General features: G+C 51.9%; 1 protein-coding gene across 4 annotated transcripts in view; it reads left to right on the forward strand.

Moving 5' to 3' along the window:
• The window catches only part of LOC140386572 (basal cell adhesion molecule-like), a 277207-nt gene that overhangs the window by 115615 nt on the left and 141915 nt on the right, over nucleotides 1–19677 (forward strand). For all 4 annotated transcript variants that reach the window (XM_072469008.1, XM_072469010.1, XM_072469009.1 and 1 more), the window contains exon 2: nucleotides 1497–1624. In XM_072469008.1, coding sequence (XP_072325109.1) covers nucleotides 1497–1624 — 128 coding nt within the window. The remainder of the gene's footprint in view (nucleotides 1–1496; nucleotides 1625–19677) is intronic.

Genomic DNA, 19677 nt, shown 5'->3' on the forward strand with positions numbered 1-19677 from the left:
GACCCTCTGACAGTGCAGCACTCCTCAGTACTGACCCTCTGACAGTGCAGCACTCCCTCAGTACTGACTCTCTGACAGTGCAGCACCCGCTCAATCGTGACCCTCTGACAGCGGAGCACTCCCTCAGTACTGTCACGAGGAAAGCCCAGATTATGGGCTCAAGCCTTTTGAGTTGGATGCGAAGCCAGAACTACCTGACCCCATAAGAGTGCTTCCTGCTGAATAATGGCTGGCACTGTGCCCGTTGTTATGGGCCAGGTTTAGAAAATTCCAAAGTATATCATGGAGTTCATCTGACCTACACTGTTTTTCGATTTTGGTTACGATGAGCACAAGGGCCTGCCTTTCATGTTATTCGTCAGAGGCCTAAAGCACTTTTAATCGAAAACAAGCTTTATTCTACAAATTTAATTAACATTTTTATAAACACACACAGTGAGTATTTTTATCAACTACAAACATAAATATCCCACATAGCTACAGTAACCTGTGTATCACCCTTAATAAATTTCCCCCATTAACTGTTCCAATTTAATAACAAGATCCCATAAACCAAAAACCCTTTTACAAAGGTGTGGCCCAACACACGGCACTCTTACTATCTTTAAGCCTTGGTATGGATACACCTATTTCCTTTCCAAAACAGCAGGCTTGAATTCCTTCCAAAAAACAGTTATCACTTGTAATTTATCAGGAAACAGCTTTTAAACTGAAAATAGAGAAACACTTTTCTCCAACCGGTGCAATATAAAACCAGGTCAAACTCAAAGCGAAAGTAAAATCAGTGCCACAGCCCAGCTCTACCTACACAATGACATCACTGTTGCCATGTGATAAGACAAAAACGTTTCTTAAAGGGACACTCTCACGACACGTTGTAGACTGTCTCGAAGAATTGCATCTCTTTTTATTTACTTCAAGCATTTGATGGTCAAGACCTAATCCAGAGGTGATGAAAGATTTTTGCTTTACTGCTGGGCGTAGGCGGGCAAGCACGGCATGAATGGAAGTATCAGGTAACAAATGGCAGGGCAGCCTAGTGGGCGGGGCTGGATGTCAGGCGAAGAGGTCTCCTGAATTCTCAAGTCTTTTGAGTTGGACTCAAAGCCAGAACTGCCTGACCCCATGATAAGAGTGTTTCCTGCTGAATAATGGCTGGCACTGTGCTCGTTGTTATGGGCCAGGTTTCAAAAACTCCAAAGTATATCATGGAGTTAATCTGACCTACAACTGTTTTTCGATTTTGGTTACGGGGAGCACAAGGGCCTGCCTTTCATGTTATTCGTCAGAGGCCTAAAGCACTTTTAATCAAAAACAAGCTTTATTCTACAAATTTAATTAACGTTTTTATAAACACACACAATAAGTATTTTATCAACTACAAACATAAATACCCCACATAACATGTCCAACCAGTGTTAACACCCCACCGCATTCTGATTCTGTAGCTCATCTCTCTCTTTCTCTGTCCCTCTCTCCCTCTTTGTCCGTTGCAGGAGCGCTGGGTTCCGTGGAGGTCTCTGTTCCAGAGCAGTTGGGCGCCGAGGTTGGACAACCAGTGAAAATCCCCTGCACCCACACCATCAGCGGCTCCAAGAGTAATGTGATGGTGGAGTGGTTCGTGGTAAGTTTGACAAGAACTTGGAATTGGATAGATGATGCATGATCGTTTCCAGTGGCGGGAGATCCTCGTTAATGGATTTGGGGGGGAAGGGCCAAGTGCAGACCCAGGAGGAAATACCGAGAGATCTCGACAGAATGCAGTGGGAATTGGCCTTTTCCTTGGAGATCGTAGGAGCCAAGTTCCCAACTCTGGCTTCCTGGGCTAAAATAATCAGGACACAAAAACCAAGAAATTGGGGCCTCCCTTGTGTCTCCATGCCTACTGAAATTGTCAGGGAAATACTGGAGGGGTAAAGTTGGGGGGATTGGAGGATGGGGTGGGTGCAATAAATAAGAACTGAGTGCACATTGGATGCAGACCCAACAACGGCAGCACATGAACGTAGTAACAGGAGGGGTCAAGTCAGCTCCTCAAGGCAGTTCCGCCAGTCAATGAGATCACAGCTGATCTGTGTCTGAGCTCCATTTACCCTCCACTTGCTCCCCCTCCCCATAAAGTTTGAGATTTCCACTCCCCTTCAGGTGACGAACTGCTTCCCTGCAGCCCCCCACCCATAATCCAGAGGCAATACGTTCTCTCGATCGAACCCATTGAACCGTTTGATCACCTCAAGCACCCCAATGAGATCACTACTTTACCTCCAATACATGAGCAAATATGAGCCTAGTCTATGTCCGCAGTCCTTGGTGATTTATCTCATTGCTCAATACCACACTCCTCCTCACTCTCTTACATCCTTGCCCACCACACCCCTCCCCCACACCACCCTCTTGCACACTGAAAACAGGACTCGCCTCTGAAGCTGGCATGGAGGCACGTCCAGGACTCAGTAATCTAAGTGTGATCCTGAGCAATGCTGGGCAAAAATGTAACCTCCTCCAGCCTCTATACCCTGCAACCTCTGTAACCTCCTCCAGCCTCTATACCCTGCAACCTCTGTAACCTCCTCCAGCCTATATACCCTGCAACCTCTGTAATCTCCTCCAACTTCTATACCCTGCAACCTCTGTAACCTCCCCCAGCCTCTATACCCTGCAACCTCTGTAATCTCCTCCAACCTCTATAACCTACAACCTCTGTAACCTCCTGCAGCCTCTGCACCCTGCAACCTCTGTAACCTCCTCCAGCCTCTATACCCTGCAACGTCCCTAGCCTCCGCCAACCTCTATACCCTGCAACCTCTGTAACCCCCTCCAGCCTCTATACCCTGCAACCTCTGTAACCCCCTCCAGCCTCTATACTCTGTCACCTCAGTAACCTCCTCCAGCCTCTATATCCTGCCACCTCTGTAACCTCCGCCAACCTCGATACGCTGCAACCTCTGTAACCCCCTCCAGCCTCTATACCCTGCAACCTCTGTAACCCACTCAAGCCTCTATACCCTGCCACCTCTGTAGTCTCCTCCAGCCTCTACACCCTGCAACCTCTGTAACCTCCTCCAGTCACTATACCCTGCACCTCTGTAACCTCCTCCAGCCTCTATACCCTGCAACCTCTGTAACCTCTTGCAGCCTCGATACCCTGCAACCTCTGTAACCCCCTCTAGTCTCTATACCCTGCAACCTCTGTAACCTCCTGCAGTCTCTATACCCTGCAACATCTAAAACCCCCTCCAGCCTCTGTACACTGGAACCTCCCTAACCTCCTCCAACCTCTATACCCTGCAACCTCTGTAAACTCCGCCAACCTCTGCACCCTTCAAGCTCTGTAACCTCCTCCAGCCTCTATACCCTGCAACCTCTGTACCCTCCTCCAGCCTCTAGACCCTGCAACCTCTGTAACCTCTTCAAGCCTCGATACCCTGCAACCTCTGTAACCCCCTCTAGTCCCTATACCCTGCAACCTCTGTAACTTCCTGCAGTCTCTATACCCTGCAACATCTGTAACCCCCTCCAACCTCTATACCCTGCAACCTCTGTAACCCCCTCCAGCCTCTATACCCTGCAACCTCTGTTACCTCATCCAGTCCCTGTGCCCTGCAACCACTGTAGCCTCTTCCAGCCTCTATACCCTGCAACCTCTGTAACATCCTCCAGCCTCTATACCTTGCAACCTCCCGAACCTCCTCCAACCTCTATGCCCTGCAACCTCTGTAACCTCCTCCAGCCTCTATACCCTGCAACCTCTGATACCTCATCCAGTCTCTATGCCCTGCAACCACTGTAGCCTCTTCCAGCCTCTATACCCTGCAACCTCTGTAACATCCTCCAGCCTCTATACCTTGCAACCTCCTGAACCTCCTCCAACCTCTATGCCCTGCAACCTCTGTAACCTCCTCCAACCTCTATACCCTACAACCTCTGTAACCTCCTCCAGCCTCTGTACCCTGCAAATTCTGTAACCTCCTAAAGACTTATACCCTGCAACCTCTGTAACCCCCTCCAGCCTCTTTACCCTGCAACCTCTGTAACTTACTCCAACCTCTGTACCCGGCAACCTCTGTAAACTCCTCCAGCCTCTATACCCTGCAACCTCTGTAATCTCCTTCAGTCTCTATACCCGGCAAACTCTGTAACCTCCTCCAGCCTCTATACCATGGAACCTCCCTAACCTCCTCCAACCTCTATACCCTGCAACCTCTGTAACCTCGGCCAACCTCTGTACCCGGCAACCTCTGTAACCTCCTCCAGCCTCTATACCCTGCAACCTCAGTAACCTTCTCCATGCTCTATACCCTGCAACCTCTGTAACCCCCTCTAGTCTCTATACTCTGCAACCTCTGTAACCTCCTCCAGCCTCTATACCCTGCAACCTCTGTAACATCCTCCAGCCGCTATACCCTGCAACCTCTGTAGCCTCTTCCAGCCTCGCTACCCTGCAACCTGTGTCCACTCCTCCAAACTCTGTACCCTTCAACCTCTGTAACATCTTCCAGCCTCTGTACCCTGCAACATCTATAACCCCCTTCAGCCTCTATACCCTGCAACCTCTGTAACATCCTCCAGCCACTATACCCTGCAACCTCCCTAACCTCCTCCAACCTCTATGCCCTGCAACCTCTGTAACCTCCTCCAGCCTCTATATCCTGCAACCTCTGTAGCCTGTTCCAGCCTCGATACCCTGCAACCTGTGTAACCCCCTCTAGTCTCTATACCCTGCAACCTCTGTAACCTCCTCCAGTATCTATACCCCTGCAACATCTGTAACCCCCTCCAGCCTCTATACCCTGCAACCGCTGTAACCTCCACCAAACTCTATACCCTGCAACCTCTGTAACCCCCTCTCGTCTCTAAACCCTGCAACCTCTGTAACCTCCTCCAGTCTCTATACCCTGCAACAACTGTAACCCCCTCCAGCCTCTATACCCTGCAACCTCTGTAACCCCCTCCAGCCTCTATACCCTGCACCCTTTGTTACCTCATCCAGTCTCTGTACCCTGCAAACTCTGTAACCCCCTCCAGCCTCTATAACCTGCAACCTCTGTAACCTCCTCCAGCCTCTATACCTAGCAACCACTGTAGCCTCTTTCAGCCTCTATACCCTGCAACCTCTGTAACATCCTCCAGCCTCTATACCCTGCAACCTCCCTAACCTCCTCGAACCTCTATGCCCTGCAACGTCTTTAACCTCCTCCAACCTCTGTACCCTGCAACCTCTGTAGTGTACTCCAGCCACTATCCCCAGCAACCTCTGTAACCTCCTCCAATCTCGAAACGCTGCAATCTCTGTAACCTCCTCCATCCTCTGTACCCTGCAACGTCAGTAACCCCCTCAAGTCTCTATACCCTGCAATCTCTGTAATCTCCTCCAACCTATATACCCTGCAACATCTTAAACCTCCTCCAGCCTCAATACCCTGCAACCTCTGTAACATCCTCCAGCCTCTATTCTCTGTAACCCCCTCCAGCCGCTATACCCTGCAACCTCTGTAGCCTCTTCCAGCCTCGCTACCCTGCAACCTGTGTCCACTCCTCCAAACTCTGTACCCTTCAACCTCTGTAACACCTTCCAGCCTCTGTACCCTGCAACATCTATAACCCCCTTCAGCCTCTATACCCTGCAACCTCTGTAACATCCTCCAGCCACTATACCCTGCAACCTCCCTAACCTCCTCCAACCTCTATGCCCTGCATCCTCTGTAACCTCCTCCAGCCTCTCAACCCTGCAACCTCTGTAACCTCCTCCAACCTCTATACCCTGCAACCTCCCTAACCTCCTCCAACCTCTATGCCCTGCAACCTCTGTAACCTCCTCCAGCCTCTATATCCTGCAAACTCTGTAGCCTGTTCCAGCCTCGATACCCTGCAACCTGTGTAACCCCCTCTAGTCTCTATACCCTGCAACCTCTGTAACCTCCTCCAGTATCTATACCCCTGCAACATCTGTAACCCCCTCCAGCCTCTATACCCTGCAACCGCTGTAACCTCCACCAAACTCTATACCCTGCAACCTCTGTAACCCCCTCTCGTCTCTAAACCCTGCAACCTCTGTAACCTCCTCCAGTCTCTATACCCTGCAACAACTGTAACCCCCTCCAGCCTCTATACCCTGCAACCTCTGTAACCCCCTCCAGCCTCTATACCCTGCACCCTTTGTTACCTCATCCAGTCTCTGTACCCTGCAAACTCTGTAACCCCCTCCAGCCTCTATAACCTGCAACCTCTGTAACCTCCTCCAGCCTCTATACCTAGCAACCACTGTAGCCTCTTTCAGCCTCTATACCCTGCAACCTCTGTAACATCCTCCAGCCTCTATACCCTGCAACCTCCCTAACCTCCTCGAACCTCTATGCCCTGCAACGTCTTTAACCTCCTCCAACCTCTGTACCCTGCAACCTCTGTAGTGTACTCCAGCCACTATCCCCAGCAACCTCTGTAACCTCCTCCAATCTCGAAACGCTGCAATCTCTGTAACCTCCTCCATCCTCTGTACCCTGCAACGTCAGTAACCCCCTCAAGTCTCTATACCCTGCAATCTCTGTAATCTCCTCCAACCTATATACCCTGCAACATCTTAAACCTCCTCCAGCCTCAATACCCTGCAACCTCTGTAACATCCTCCAGCCTCTATTCTCTGTAACCCCCTCCAGCCTCTATACCCTGCAACCTCTGTCACCTCCTCCAACCTCTATACCCTGCAACCTCTGTAACTCCCTCCAACCTCTATACCCTGCAACCTCTGTCACCTCCTCCAACCTCTATACCCTGCAACCTCTGTAACTCCCTCCAACCTCTATACCCTGCAACCTCTGTAACCTCCTCCAGCCTCTATACCCTGCAACCTCTGCACCCTCCTTCAGCCTCTGTACCCTGCAACCTCTGTTACCTCCTCCAGCCTTATAACCTGCAACCTCTGTAACCCCCTCCAACCTCTACACCCTACAACCTCTGTAACTTACTCCAGCCTCTATACCCTGCAACCACTGTAACCTGCTCCAGCCTCAATACCCGGCAAACTCTGTAACCTCCTCCAGCCTCTATAACCTGGAACCTCACTAACCTCCTCCAACCTCTATACCCTGCAACCTCTGTAACCTCCGCCAACCTCTGTAACCTCCTCCAGCCTCTATAACCTGGAACCTCCCTAACCTCCTCCAACCTCTATACCCTGCAACCTCTGTAACCTCCGCCAACCTCTGTAGCCTGCAACATCTGTAACCTCCTCCAGCCTCTATACCCTGCAACCTCTGTAACATCCTCCAGCCTCTATACCTTGCAACCTCCCGAACCTCCTCCAACCTCTATGCCCTGCAACCTCTGTAACCTCCTCCAGCCTCTATACCCTGCAACCTCTGTTACCTCATCCAGACTCTATGCCCTGCAACCACTGTAGCCTCTTCCAGCCTCTATACCCTGCAACCTCTGTAACATCCTCCAGCCTCTATACCTTGCAACCTCCTGAACCTCCTCCAACCTCTATGCCCTGCAACCTCTGTAACCTCCTCCAACCTCTATACCCTACAACCTCTGTAACCTCCTCCAGCCTCTGTACCCTGCAAATTCTGTAAGCTCCTGAAGACTTATACCCTGCAACCTCTGTAACCCCCTCCAGCCTCTATACCCTGCAACCTCTGTAACTTACTCCAGCCTCTAGACCCTGCAACCTCTGTAACCTCCTCCAGCCTCTATACCCTGCAACCTCTGTAATCTCCTTCAGTCTCTATACCCGGCAAACTCTGTAACCTCCTCCAGCCTCTATACCCTGGATCCTCCCTAACCTCATCCAACATCTATACCCTACAACATCCCTAACCACCTCCAACCTCTATGCCCTGCAACCTCTGTAACCTCCTCCAGCCTCTATACCCTGGAACCTCTGTAACCTACTCCAACCTCTACACCCTGCAACCACCCTAACCTCCTCCAACCTCTATGCCCTGCAACCTCTGTAATCTCCTCCAGCCTCTAGACCCTGCAACCTCTGTAATATCCTCCAACCTCTATACCCTGCAACCTCTGTAACCCCCTCCAGCCTCTTTACCCTGCAACCTCTGTAATCTCCTTCAGTCTCTATACCCGGCAAATTCTGTAACCTCCTAAAGACTTATACCCTGCAACATCTGTAACCCCCTCCAGCCTCTGTACACTGGAACCTCCCTAACCTCCTCCAACCTCTATACCCTGCAACCTCTGTAAACTCCGCCAACCTCTGTACCCTTCAAGCTCTGTAACCTCCTCCAGCCTCGATACCCTGCAACCTCTGTAACCTCCTCCAGCCTCTATACCCTGCAACCTCTGTAACCTCTTCAAGTCTCAATACCCTGCAACCTCTGTAACCCCCTCTAGTCTCTATACCCTGCAACCTCTGTAACCTCCTGCAGTCTCTATACCCTGCAACATCTAAACCCCCTCCAGCCTCTGTACACTGGAACCTCCCGAACCTCCTCCAACCTCTGTACCCTGCAACATCTATAACCCCCTTCAGCCTCTATACCCTGCAACCTCTGTAACATCCTCCAGCCACTATACCCTGCAACCTCCCTAACCTCCTCCAACCTCTATGCCCTGCAACCTCTGTAACCTCCTCCAGCCTCTCAACCCTGCAACCTCTGTAACCTCCTCCAACCTCTATACCCTGCAACCTCCCTAACCTCCTCCAACCTCTATGCCCTGCAACCTCTGTAACCTCCTCCAGCCTCTATATCCTGCAACCTCTGTAGCCTGTTCCAGCCTCGATATCCTGCAACCTGTGTAACCCCCTCTAGTCTCTATACCCTGCAACCTCTGTAACCTCCTCCAGTATCTATACCCCTGCAACATCTGTAACCCCCTCCAGCCTCTATACCCTGCAACCGCTGTAACCTCCACCAAACTCTATACCCTGCAACCTCTGTAACCCCCTCTCGTCTCTAAACCCTGCAACCTCTGTAACCACCTCCAGTCTCTATACCCTGCAACAACTGTAACCCCCTCCAGCCTCTATACCCTGCAACCTCTGTAACCCCCTCCAGCCTCTATACCCTGCACCCTTTGTTACCTCATCCAGTCTCTGTACCCTGCAAACTCTGTAACCCCCTCCAGCCTCTATAACCTGCAACCTCTGTAACCTCCTCCAGCCTCTATACCTAGCAACCACTGTAGCCTCTTTCAGCCTCTACACCCTGCAACCTCTGTAACATCCTCCAGCCTCTATACCCTGCAACCTCCCTAACCTCCTCGAACCTCTATGCCCTGCAACGTCTTTAACCTCCTCCAACCTCTGTACCCTGCAACCTCTGTAGCGTACTCCAGCCACTATCCCCAGCAACCTCTGTAACCTCCTCCAGTCTCGAAACGCTGCAATCTCTGTAACCCCCTCCAGCCTCTATACCCTGCAACCTCTGTCACCTCCTCCAACCTCTATACCCTGCAACCTCTATAACTCCCTCCAACCTCTATAACCTGCAACCTCTGTAACCTCCTCCAGCCTCTATACCCTGCAACCTCTGTAACCTACTCCAGCCTCTATACCCTGCAACCTCTGTAACCTCCTCCAACCTCAACATCCTGCAACCTCTGCACCCTCCTTCAGCCTCTGTACCCTGCAACCTCTGTTACCTTCTCCAGCCTTATAACCTGCAACCTCTGTAACCCCCTCCAACCTCTACACCCTACAACCTCTGTAACTTACTCCAGCCTCTATACCCTGCAACCACTGTAACCTGCTCCAGCCTCTATACCCGGCAAACTCTGTAACCTCCTCCAGCCTCTATACCTTGCAACCTCCCGAACCTCCTCCAACCTCTATGCCCTGCAACCTCTGTAACCTCCTCCAGCCTCTATACCCTGCAACCTCTGTTACCTCATCCAGACTCTATGCCCTGCAACCACTGTAGCCTCTTCCAGCCTCTATACCCTGCAACCTCTGTAACATCCTCCAGCCTCTATACCTTGCAACCTCCTGAACCTCCTCCAACCTCTATGCCCTGCAACCTCTGTAACCTCCTCCAACCTCTATACCCTACAACCTCTGTAACCTCCTCCAGCCTCTGTACCCTGCAAATTCTGTAACCTCCTAAAGACGTATACCCTGCAACCTCTGTAACCCCCTCCAGCCTCTATACCCTGCAACCTCTGTAACTTACTCCAGCCTCTATACCCTGCAACCTCTGTAACCTCCTCCAGCCTCTATACCCTGCAACCTCTGTAATCTCCTTCAGTCTCTATACCCGGCAAACTCTGTAACCTCCTCCAGCCTCTATATCCTGGATCCTCCCTAACCTCATCCAACATCTATACCCTACAACATCCCTAACCACCTCCAACCTCTATGCCCTGCAACCTCTGTACCCTCCTCCAGCCTCTATACCCTGGAACCTCTGTAACCTACTCCAACCTCTACACCCTGCAACCACCCTAACCTCCTCCAACCTCTATGCCCTGCAACCTCTGTAACCTCCTCCAGCCTCTAGACCCTGCAACCTCTGTAATATCCTCCAACCTCTATACCCTGCAACCTCTGTAACCCCCTCCAGCCTCTTTACCCTGCAACCTCTGTAATCTCCTTCAGTCTCTATACCCGGCAAATTCTGTAACCTCCTAAAGACTTATACCCTGCAACATCTGTAACCCCCTCCAGCCTCTGTACACTGGAACCTCCCTAACCTCCTCCAACCTCTATACCCTGCAACCTCTGTAAACTCCGCCAACCTCTGTACCCTTCAAGCTCTGTAACCTCCTCCAGCCTCTATACCCTGCAACCTCTGTAACCTCCTCCAGCCGCTATACCCTGCAACCTCTGTAACCTCTTCAAGCCTCAATACCCTGCAACCTCTGTAACCCCCTCTAGTCTCTATACCCTGCAACCTCTGTAACCTCCTGCAGTCTCTATACCCTGCAACATCTAAAACCCCCTCCAGCCTCTGTACACTGGAACCTCCCTAACCTCCTCCAACGTCTATACCCTGCAACCTCTGTAAACTCCGCCAACCTCTGCACCCTTCAAGCTCTGTAACCTCCTCCAGCCTCTATACCCTGCAACCTCTGTACCCTCCTCCAGCCTCTATACCCTGCAACCTCTGTAACCTCTTCAAGCCTCGATACCCTGCAACCTCTGTAACACCCTCTAGTCTCTATACCCTGCAACCTCTGTAACTTCCTGCAGTCTCTATACCCTGCAACATCTGTAACCTCCTCCAGCCTCTAGACCCTGCAACCTCTGTAATCTCCTCCAACCTCTATACCCTGCAACCTCTGTAAACTCCTTCAGCCTCTATACCCTGCAACCTCTGTAATCTCCTTCAGTCTCTATACCCGGCAAACTCTGTAACCTCCTCCAGCCTCTATACCATGGAACCTCCCTAACCTCCTCCAACCTCTATACCCTGCAACCTCTGTAACCTCGGCCAACCTCTGTACCCGGCAACCTCTGTAACCTCCTCCAGCCTCTATACCCTGCAACCTCTGTAACCTTCTCCATGCTCTATACCCTGCAACCTCTGTAACCCCCTCTAGTCTCTATACTCTGCAACCTCTGTAACCTCCTCCAGCCTCTATACCCTGCAACCTCTGTAACATCCTCCAGCCGCTATACCCTGCAACCTCTGTAGCCTCTTCCAGCCTCGCTACCCTGCAACCTGTGTACACTCCTCCAAACTCAGTCCCCTTCAACCTCTGTAACACCTTCCAGCCTCTGTACCCTGCAACATCTATAACCCCCTTCAGCCTCTAAACCCTGCAACCTCTGTAACATCCTCCAGCCACTATACCCTGCAACCTCCCTAACCTCCTCCAACCTCTATGCCCTGCAACCTCTGTAACCTCCTCCAGCCTCTCAACCCTGCAACCTCTGTAACCTCCTCCAACCTCTATACCCTGCAACTTCCCTAACCTCCTCCAACCTCTATGCCCTGCAACCTCTGTAACCTCCTCCAGCCTCTATATCCTGCAACCTCTGTAGCCTGTTCCAGCCTCGATACCCTGCAACCTGTGTAACCCCCTCTAGTCTCTATACCCTGCAACCTCTGTAACCTCCTCCAGTATCTATACCCCTGCAACATCTGTAACCCCCTCCAGCCTCTATACCCTGCAACCGCTGTAACCTCCACCAAACTCTATACCCTGCAACCTCTGTAACCCCCTCTCGTCTCTAAACCCTGCAACCTCTGTAACCTCCTCCAGTCTCTATACCCTGCAACAACTGTAACCCCCTCCAGCCTCTATACCCTGCAACCTCTGTAACCCCCTCCAGCCTCTATACCCTGCACCCTTTGTTACCTCATCCAGTCTCTGTACCCTGCAATCTCTGTAACCCCCTCCAGCCTCTATAACCTGCAACCTCTGTAACCTCCTCCAGCCTCTATACCTAGCAACCTCTGTCGCCTCTTTCAGCCTCTACACCCTGCAACCTCTGTAACATCCTCCAGCCTCTATACCCTGCAACCTCTGCACCCTCCTTCAGCCTCTGTACCCTGCAACCTCTGTTACCTCCTCCAGCCTTATAACCTGCAACCTCTGTAACCCCCTCCAACCTCTACACCCTCCAACCTCTGTAACTTACTCCAGCCTCAATACCCTGCAACCACTGTAACCTGCTCCAGCCTCTATACCCGGCAAACTCTGTAACCTCCTCCAGCCTCTATAACCTGGAACCTCCCTAACCTCCTCCAACCTCTATACCCTGCAACCTCTGTAACCTCCGCCAACCTCTGTAGCCTGCAACATCTGTAACCTCCTCCAGCCTCTATACCCTGCAACCTCTGTAACATCCTCCAGCCTCTATACCTTGCAACCTCCCGAACCTCCTCCAACCTCTATGCCCTGCAACCTCTGTAACCTCCTCCAGCCTCTATACCCTGCAACCTCTGTTACCTCATCCAGACTCTATGCCCTGCAACCACTGTAGCCTCTTCCAGCCTCTATACCCTGCAACCTCTGTAACATCCTCCAGCCTCTATACCTTGCAACCTCCTGAACCTCCTCCAACCTCTATGCCCTGCAACCTCTGTAACCTCCTCCAACCTCTATACCCTACAACCTCTGTAACCTCCTCCAGCCTCTGTACCCTGCAAATTCTGTAACCTCCTAAAGACTTATACCCTGCAACCTCTGTAACCCCCTCCAGCCTCTATACCCTGCAACCTCTGTAACTTACTCCAGCCTCTATACCCTGCAACCTCTGTAACCTCCTGCAGCCTCTATACCCTGCAACCTCTGTAATCTCCTTCAGTCTCTATACCCGGCAAACTCTGTAACCTCCTCCAGCCTCTATACCCTGGATCCTCCCTAACCTCATCCAACATCTATACCCTACAACATCCCTAACCACCTCCAACCTCTATGCCCTGCAACCTCTGTAACCTCCTCCAGCCTCTATACCCTGGAACCTCTGTAACCTACTCCAACCTCTACACCCTGCAACCACCCTAACCTCCTCCAACCTCTATGCCCTGCAACCTCTGTAACCTCCTCCAGCCTCTAGACCCTGCAACCTCTGTAATATCCTCCAACCTCTATACCCTGCAACCTCTGTAACCCCCTCCAGCCTCTTTACCCTGCAACCTCTGTAATCTCCTTCAGTCTCTATACCCGGCAAATTCTGTAACCTCCTAAAGACTTATACCCTGCAACATCTGTAACCCCCTCCAGCCTCTGTACACTGGAACCTCCCTAACCTCCTCCAACCTCTATACCCTGCAACCTCTGTAAACTCCGCCAACCTCTGTACCCTTCAAGCTCTGTAACCTCCTCCAGCCTCTATACCCTGCAACCTCTGTAACCTCCTCCAGCCTCTATACCCTGCAACCTCTGTAACCTCTTCAAGTCTCAATACCCTGCAACCTCTGTAACCCCCTCTAGTCTCTATACCCTGCAACCTCTGTAACCTCCTGCAGTCTCTATACCCTGCAACATCTAAACCCCCTCCAGCCTCTGTACACTGGAACCTCCCGAACCTCCTCCAACCTCTGTACCCTGCAACATCTATAACCCCCTTCAGCCTCTATACCCTGCAACCTCTGTAACATCCTCCAGCCACTATACCCTGCAACCTCCCTAACCTCCTCCAACCTCTATGCCCTGCAACCTCTGTAACCTCCTCCAGCCTCTCAACCCTGCAACCTCTGTAACCTCCTCCAACCTCTATACCCTGCAACCTCCCTAACCTCCTCCAACCTCTATGCCCTGCAACCTCTGTAACCTCCTCCAGCCTCTATATCCTGCAACCTCTGTAGCCTGTTCCAGCCTCGATACCCTGCAACCTGTGTAACCCCCTCTAGTCTCTATACCCTGCAACCTCTGTAACCTCCTCCAGTATCTATACCCCTGCAACATCTGTAACCCCCTCCAGCCTCTATACCCTGCAACCGCTGTAACCTCCACCAAACTCTATACCCTGCAACCTCTGTAACCCCCTCTCGTCTCTAAACCCTGCAACCTCTGTAGCGTACTCCAGCCACTATCCCCAGCAACCTCTGTAACCTCCTCCAGTCTCGAAACGCTGCAATCTCTGTAACCCCCTCCAGCCTCTATACCCTGCAACCTCTGTCACCTCCTCCAACCTCTATACCCTGCAACCTCTATAACTCCCTCCAACCTCTATAACCTGCAACCTCTGTAACCTCCTCCAGCCTCTATACCCTGCAACCTCTGTAACCTACTCCAGCCTCTATACCCTGCAACCTCTGTAACCTCCTCCAGCCGCTATACCCTGCAACCTCTGTAACCTCTTCAAGCCTCAATACCCTGCAACCTCTGTAACCCCCTCTAGTCTCTATACCCTGCAACCTCTGTAACCTCCTGCAGTCTCTATACCCTGCAACATCTAAAACCCCCTCCAGCCTCTGTACACTGGAACCTCCCTAACCTCCTCCAACGTCTATACCCTGCAACCTCTGTAAACTCCGCCAACCTCTGCACCCTTCAAGCTCTGTAACCTCCTCCAGCCTCTATACCCTGCAACCTCTGTACCCTCCTCCAGCCTCTATACCCTGCAACCTCTGTAACCTCTTCAAGCCTCGATACCCTGCAACCTCTGTAACACCCTCTAGTCTCTATACCCTGCAACCTCTGTAACTTCCTGCAGTCTCTATACCCTGCAACATCTGTAACCTCCTCCAGCCTCTAGACCCTGCAACCTCTGTAATCTCCTCCAACCTCTATACCCTGCAACCTCTGTAAACTCCTTCAGCCTCTATACCCTGCAACCTCTGTAATCTCCTTCAGTCTCTATACCCGGCAAACTCTGTAACCTCCTCCAGCCTCTATACCATGGAACCTCCCTAACCTCCTCCAACCTCTATACCCTGCAACCTCTGTAACCTCGGCCAACCTCTGTACCCGGCAACCTCTGTAACCTCCTCCAGCCTCTATACCCTGCAACCTCTGTAACCTTCTCCATGCTCTATACCCTGCAACCTCTGTAACCCCCTCTAGTCTCTATACTCTGCAACCTCTGTAACCTCCTCCAGCCTCTATACCCTGCAACCTCTGTAACATCCTCCAGCCGCTATACCCTGCAACCTCTGTAGCCTCTTCCAGCCTCGCTACCCTGCAACCTGTGTACACTCCTCCAAACTCTGTACCCTTCAACCTCTGTAACACCTTCCAGCCTCTGTACCCTGCAACATCTATAACCCCCTTCAGCCTCTAAACCCTGCAACCTCTGTAACATCCTCCAGCCACTATACCCTGCAACCTCCCTAACCTCCTCCAACCTCTATGCCCTGCAACCTCTGTAACCTCCTCCAGCCTCTCAACCCTGCAACCTCTGTAACCTCCTCCAACCTCTATACCCTGCAACTTCCCTAACCTCCTCCAACCTCTATGCCCTGCAACCTCTGTAACCTCCTCCAGCCTCTATATCCTGCAACCTCTGTAGCCTGTTCCAGCCTCGATACCCTGCAACCTGTGTAACCCCCTCTAGTCTCTATACCCTGCAACCTCTGTAACCTCCTCCAGTATCTATACCCCTGCAACATCTGTAACCCCCTCCAGCCTCTATACCCTGCAACCGCTGTAACCTCCACCAAACTCTATACCCTGCAACCTCTGTAACCCCCTCTCGTCTCTAAACCCTGCAACCTCTGTAACCTCCTCCAGTCTCTATACCCTGCAACAACTGTAACCCCCTCCAGCCTCTATACCCTGCAACCTCTGTAACCCCCTCCAGCCTCTATACCCTGCACCCTTTGTTACCTCATCCAGTCTCTGTACCCTGCAATCTCTGTAACCCCCTCCAGCCTCTATAACCTGCAACCTCTGTAACCTCCTCCAGCCTCTATACCTAGCAACCTCTGTCGCCTCTTTCAGCCTCTACACCCTGCAACCTCTGTAACATCCTCCAGCCTCTATACCCTGCAACCTCTGCACCCTCCTTCAGCCTCTGTACCCTGCAACCTCTGTTACCTCCTCCAGCCTTATAACCTGCAACCTCTGTAACCCCCTCCAACCTCTACACCCTCCAACCTCTGTAACTTACTCCAGCCTCAATACCCTGCAACCACTGTAACCTGCTCCAGCCTCTATACCCGGCAAACTCTGTAACCTCCTCCAGCCTCTATAACCTGGAACCTCCCTAACCTCCTCCAACCTCTATACCCTGCAACCTCTGTAACCTCCGCCAACCTCTGTAGCCTGCAACATCTGTAACCTCCTCCAGCCTCTATACCCTGCAACCTCTGTAACATCCTCCAGCCTCTATACCTTGCAACCTCCCGAACCTCCTCCAACCTCTATGCCCTGCAACCTCTGTAACCTCCTCCAGCCTCTATACCCTGCAACCTCTGTTACCTCATCCAGACTCTATGCCCTGCAACCACTGTAGCCTCTTCCAGCCTCTATACCCTGCAACCTCTGTAACATCCTCCAGCCTCTATACCTTGCAACCTCCTGAACCTCCTCCAACCTCTATGCCCTGCAACCTCTGTAACCTCCTCCAACCTCTATACCCTACAACCTCTGTAACCTCCTCCAGCCTCTGTACCCTGCAAATTCTGTAACCTCCTAAAGACTTATACCCTGCAACCTCTGTAACCCCCTCCAGCCTCTATACCCTGCAACCTCTGTAACTTACTCCAGCCTCTATACCCTGCAACCTCTGTAACCTCCTGCAGCCTCTATACCCTGCAACCTCTGTAATCTCCTTCAGTCTCTATACCCGGCAAACTCTGTAACCTCCTCCAGCCTCTATACCCTGGATCCTCCCTAACCTCATCCAACATCTATACCCTACAACATCCCTAACCACCTCCAACCTCTATGCCCTGCAACCTCTGTAACCTCCTCCAGCCTCTATACCCTGGAACCTCTGTAACCTACTCCAACCTCTACACCCTGCAACCACCCTAACCTCCTCCAACCTCTATGCCCTGCAACCTCTGTAACCTCCTCCAGCCTCTAGACCCTGCAACCTCTGTAATATCCTCCAACCTCTATACCCTGCAACCTCTGTAACCCCCTCCAGCCTCTTTACCCTGCAACCTCTGTAATCTCCTTCAGTCTCTATACCCGGCAAATTCTGTAACCTCCTAAAGACTTATACCCTGCAACATCTGTAACCCCCTCCAGCCTCTGTACACTGGAACCTCCCTAACCTCCTCCAACCTCTATACCCTGCAACCTCTGTAAACTCCGCCAACCTCTGTACCCTTCAAGCTCTGTAACCTCCTCCAGCCTCTATACCCTGCAACCTCTGTAACCTCCTCCAGCCTCTATACCCTGCAACCTCTGTAACCTCTTCAAGTCTCAATACCCTGCAACCTCTGTAACCCCCTCTAGTCTCTATACCCTGCAACCTCTGTAACCTCCTGCAGTCTCTATACCCTGCAACATCTAAACCCCCTCCAGCCTCTGTACACTGGAACCTCCCGAACCTCCTCCAACCTCTGTACCCTGCAACATCTATAACCCCCTTCAGCCTCTATACCCTGCAACCTCTGTAACATCCTCCAGCCACTATACCCTGCAACCTCCCTAACCTCCTCCAACCTCTATGCCCTGCAACCTCTGTAACCTCCTCCAGCCTCTCAACCCTGCAACCTCTGTAACCTCCTCCAACCTCTATACCCTGCAACCTCCCTAACCTCCTCCAACCTCTATGCCCTGCAACCTCTGTAACCTCCTCCAGCCTCTATATCCTGCAACCTCTGTAGCCTGTTCCAGCCTCGATACCCTGCAACCTGTGTAACCCCCTCTAGTCTCTATACCCTGCAACCTCTGTAACCTCCTCCAGTATCTATACCCCTGCAACATCTGTAACCCCCTCCAGCCTCTATACCCTGCAACCGCTGTAACCTCCACCAAACTCTATACCCTGCAACCTCTGTAACCCCCTCTCGTCTCTAAACCCTGCAACCTCTGTAACCACCTCCAGTCTCTATACCCTGCAACAACTGTAACCCCCTCCAGCCTCTATACCCTGCAACCTCTGTAACCCCCTCCAGCCTCTATACCCTGCACCCTTTGTTACCTCATCCAGTCTCTGTACCCTGCAAACTCTGTAACCCCCTCCAGCCTCTATAACCTGCAACCTCTGTAACCTCCTCCAGCCTCTATACCTAGCAACCACTGTAGCCTCTTTCAGCCTCTACACCCTGCAACCTCTGTAACATCCTCCAGCCTCTATACCCTGCAACCTCCCTAACCTCCTCGAACCTCTATGCCCTGCAACGTCTTTAACCTCCTCCAACCTCTGTACCCTGCAACCTCTGTAGCGTACTCCAGCCACTATCCCCAGCAACCTCTGTAACCTCCTCCAGTCTCGAAACGCTGCAATCTCTGTAACCACCTCCAGCCTCTATACCCTGCAACCTCTGTCACCTCCTCCAACCTCTATACCCTGCAACCTCTATAACTCCCTCCAACCTCTATACCCTGCAACCTCTGTAACCTCCTCCAGCCTCTATACCCTGCAACCTCTGTAACCTACTCCAGCCTCTATACCCTGCAACCTCTGTAACCTCCTCCAACCTCAACATCCTGCAACCTCTGCACCCTCCTTCAGCCTCTGTACCCTGCAACCTCTGTTACCTTCTCCAGCCTTATAACCTGCAACCTCTGTAACCCCCTCCAACCTCTACACCCTACAACCTCTGTAACTTACTCCAGCCTCTATACCCTGCAACCACTGTAACCTGCTCCAGCCTCTATACCCGGCAAACTCTGTAACCTCCTCCAGCCTCTATAACCTGGAACCTCCCTAACCTCCTGCAACCTCTATACCCTGCAACCTCTGTAACCTCCGCCAACCTCTGTAGCCTGCAACATCTGTAACCTCCTCCAGCCTCTATACCCTGCAACCTCTGTAACATCCTCCAGCCTCTATACCTTGCAACCTCCCGAACCTCCTCCAACCTCTATGCCCTGCAACCTCTGTAACCTCCTCCAGCCTCTATACCCTGCAACCTCTGTTACCTCATCCAGACTCTATGCCCTGCAACCACTGTAGCCTCTTCCAGCCTCTATACCCTGCAACCTCTGTAACATCCTCCAGCCTCTATACCTTGCAACCTCCTGAACCTCCTCCAACCTCTATGCCCTGCAACCTCTGTAACCTCCTCCAACCTCTATACCCTACAACCTCTGTAACCTCCTCCAGCCTCTGTACCCTGCAAATTCTGTAACCTCCTAAAGACGTATACCCTGCAACCTCTGTAACCCCCTCCAGCCTCTATACCCTGCAACCTCTGTAACTTACTC

This window comes from Scyliorhinus torazame, chromosome 12 (genome assembly GCF_047496885.1).
Source record: "Scyliorhinus torazame isolate Kashiwa2021f chromosome 12, sScyTor2.1, whole genome shotgun sequence".
NCBI lineage: Eukaryota > Metazoa > Chordata > Chondrichthyes > Carcharhiniformes > Scyliorhinidae > Scyliorhinus > Scyliorhinus torazame.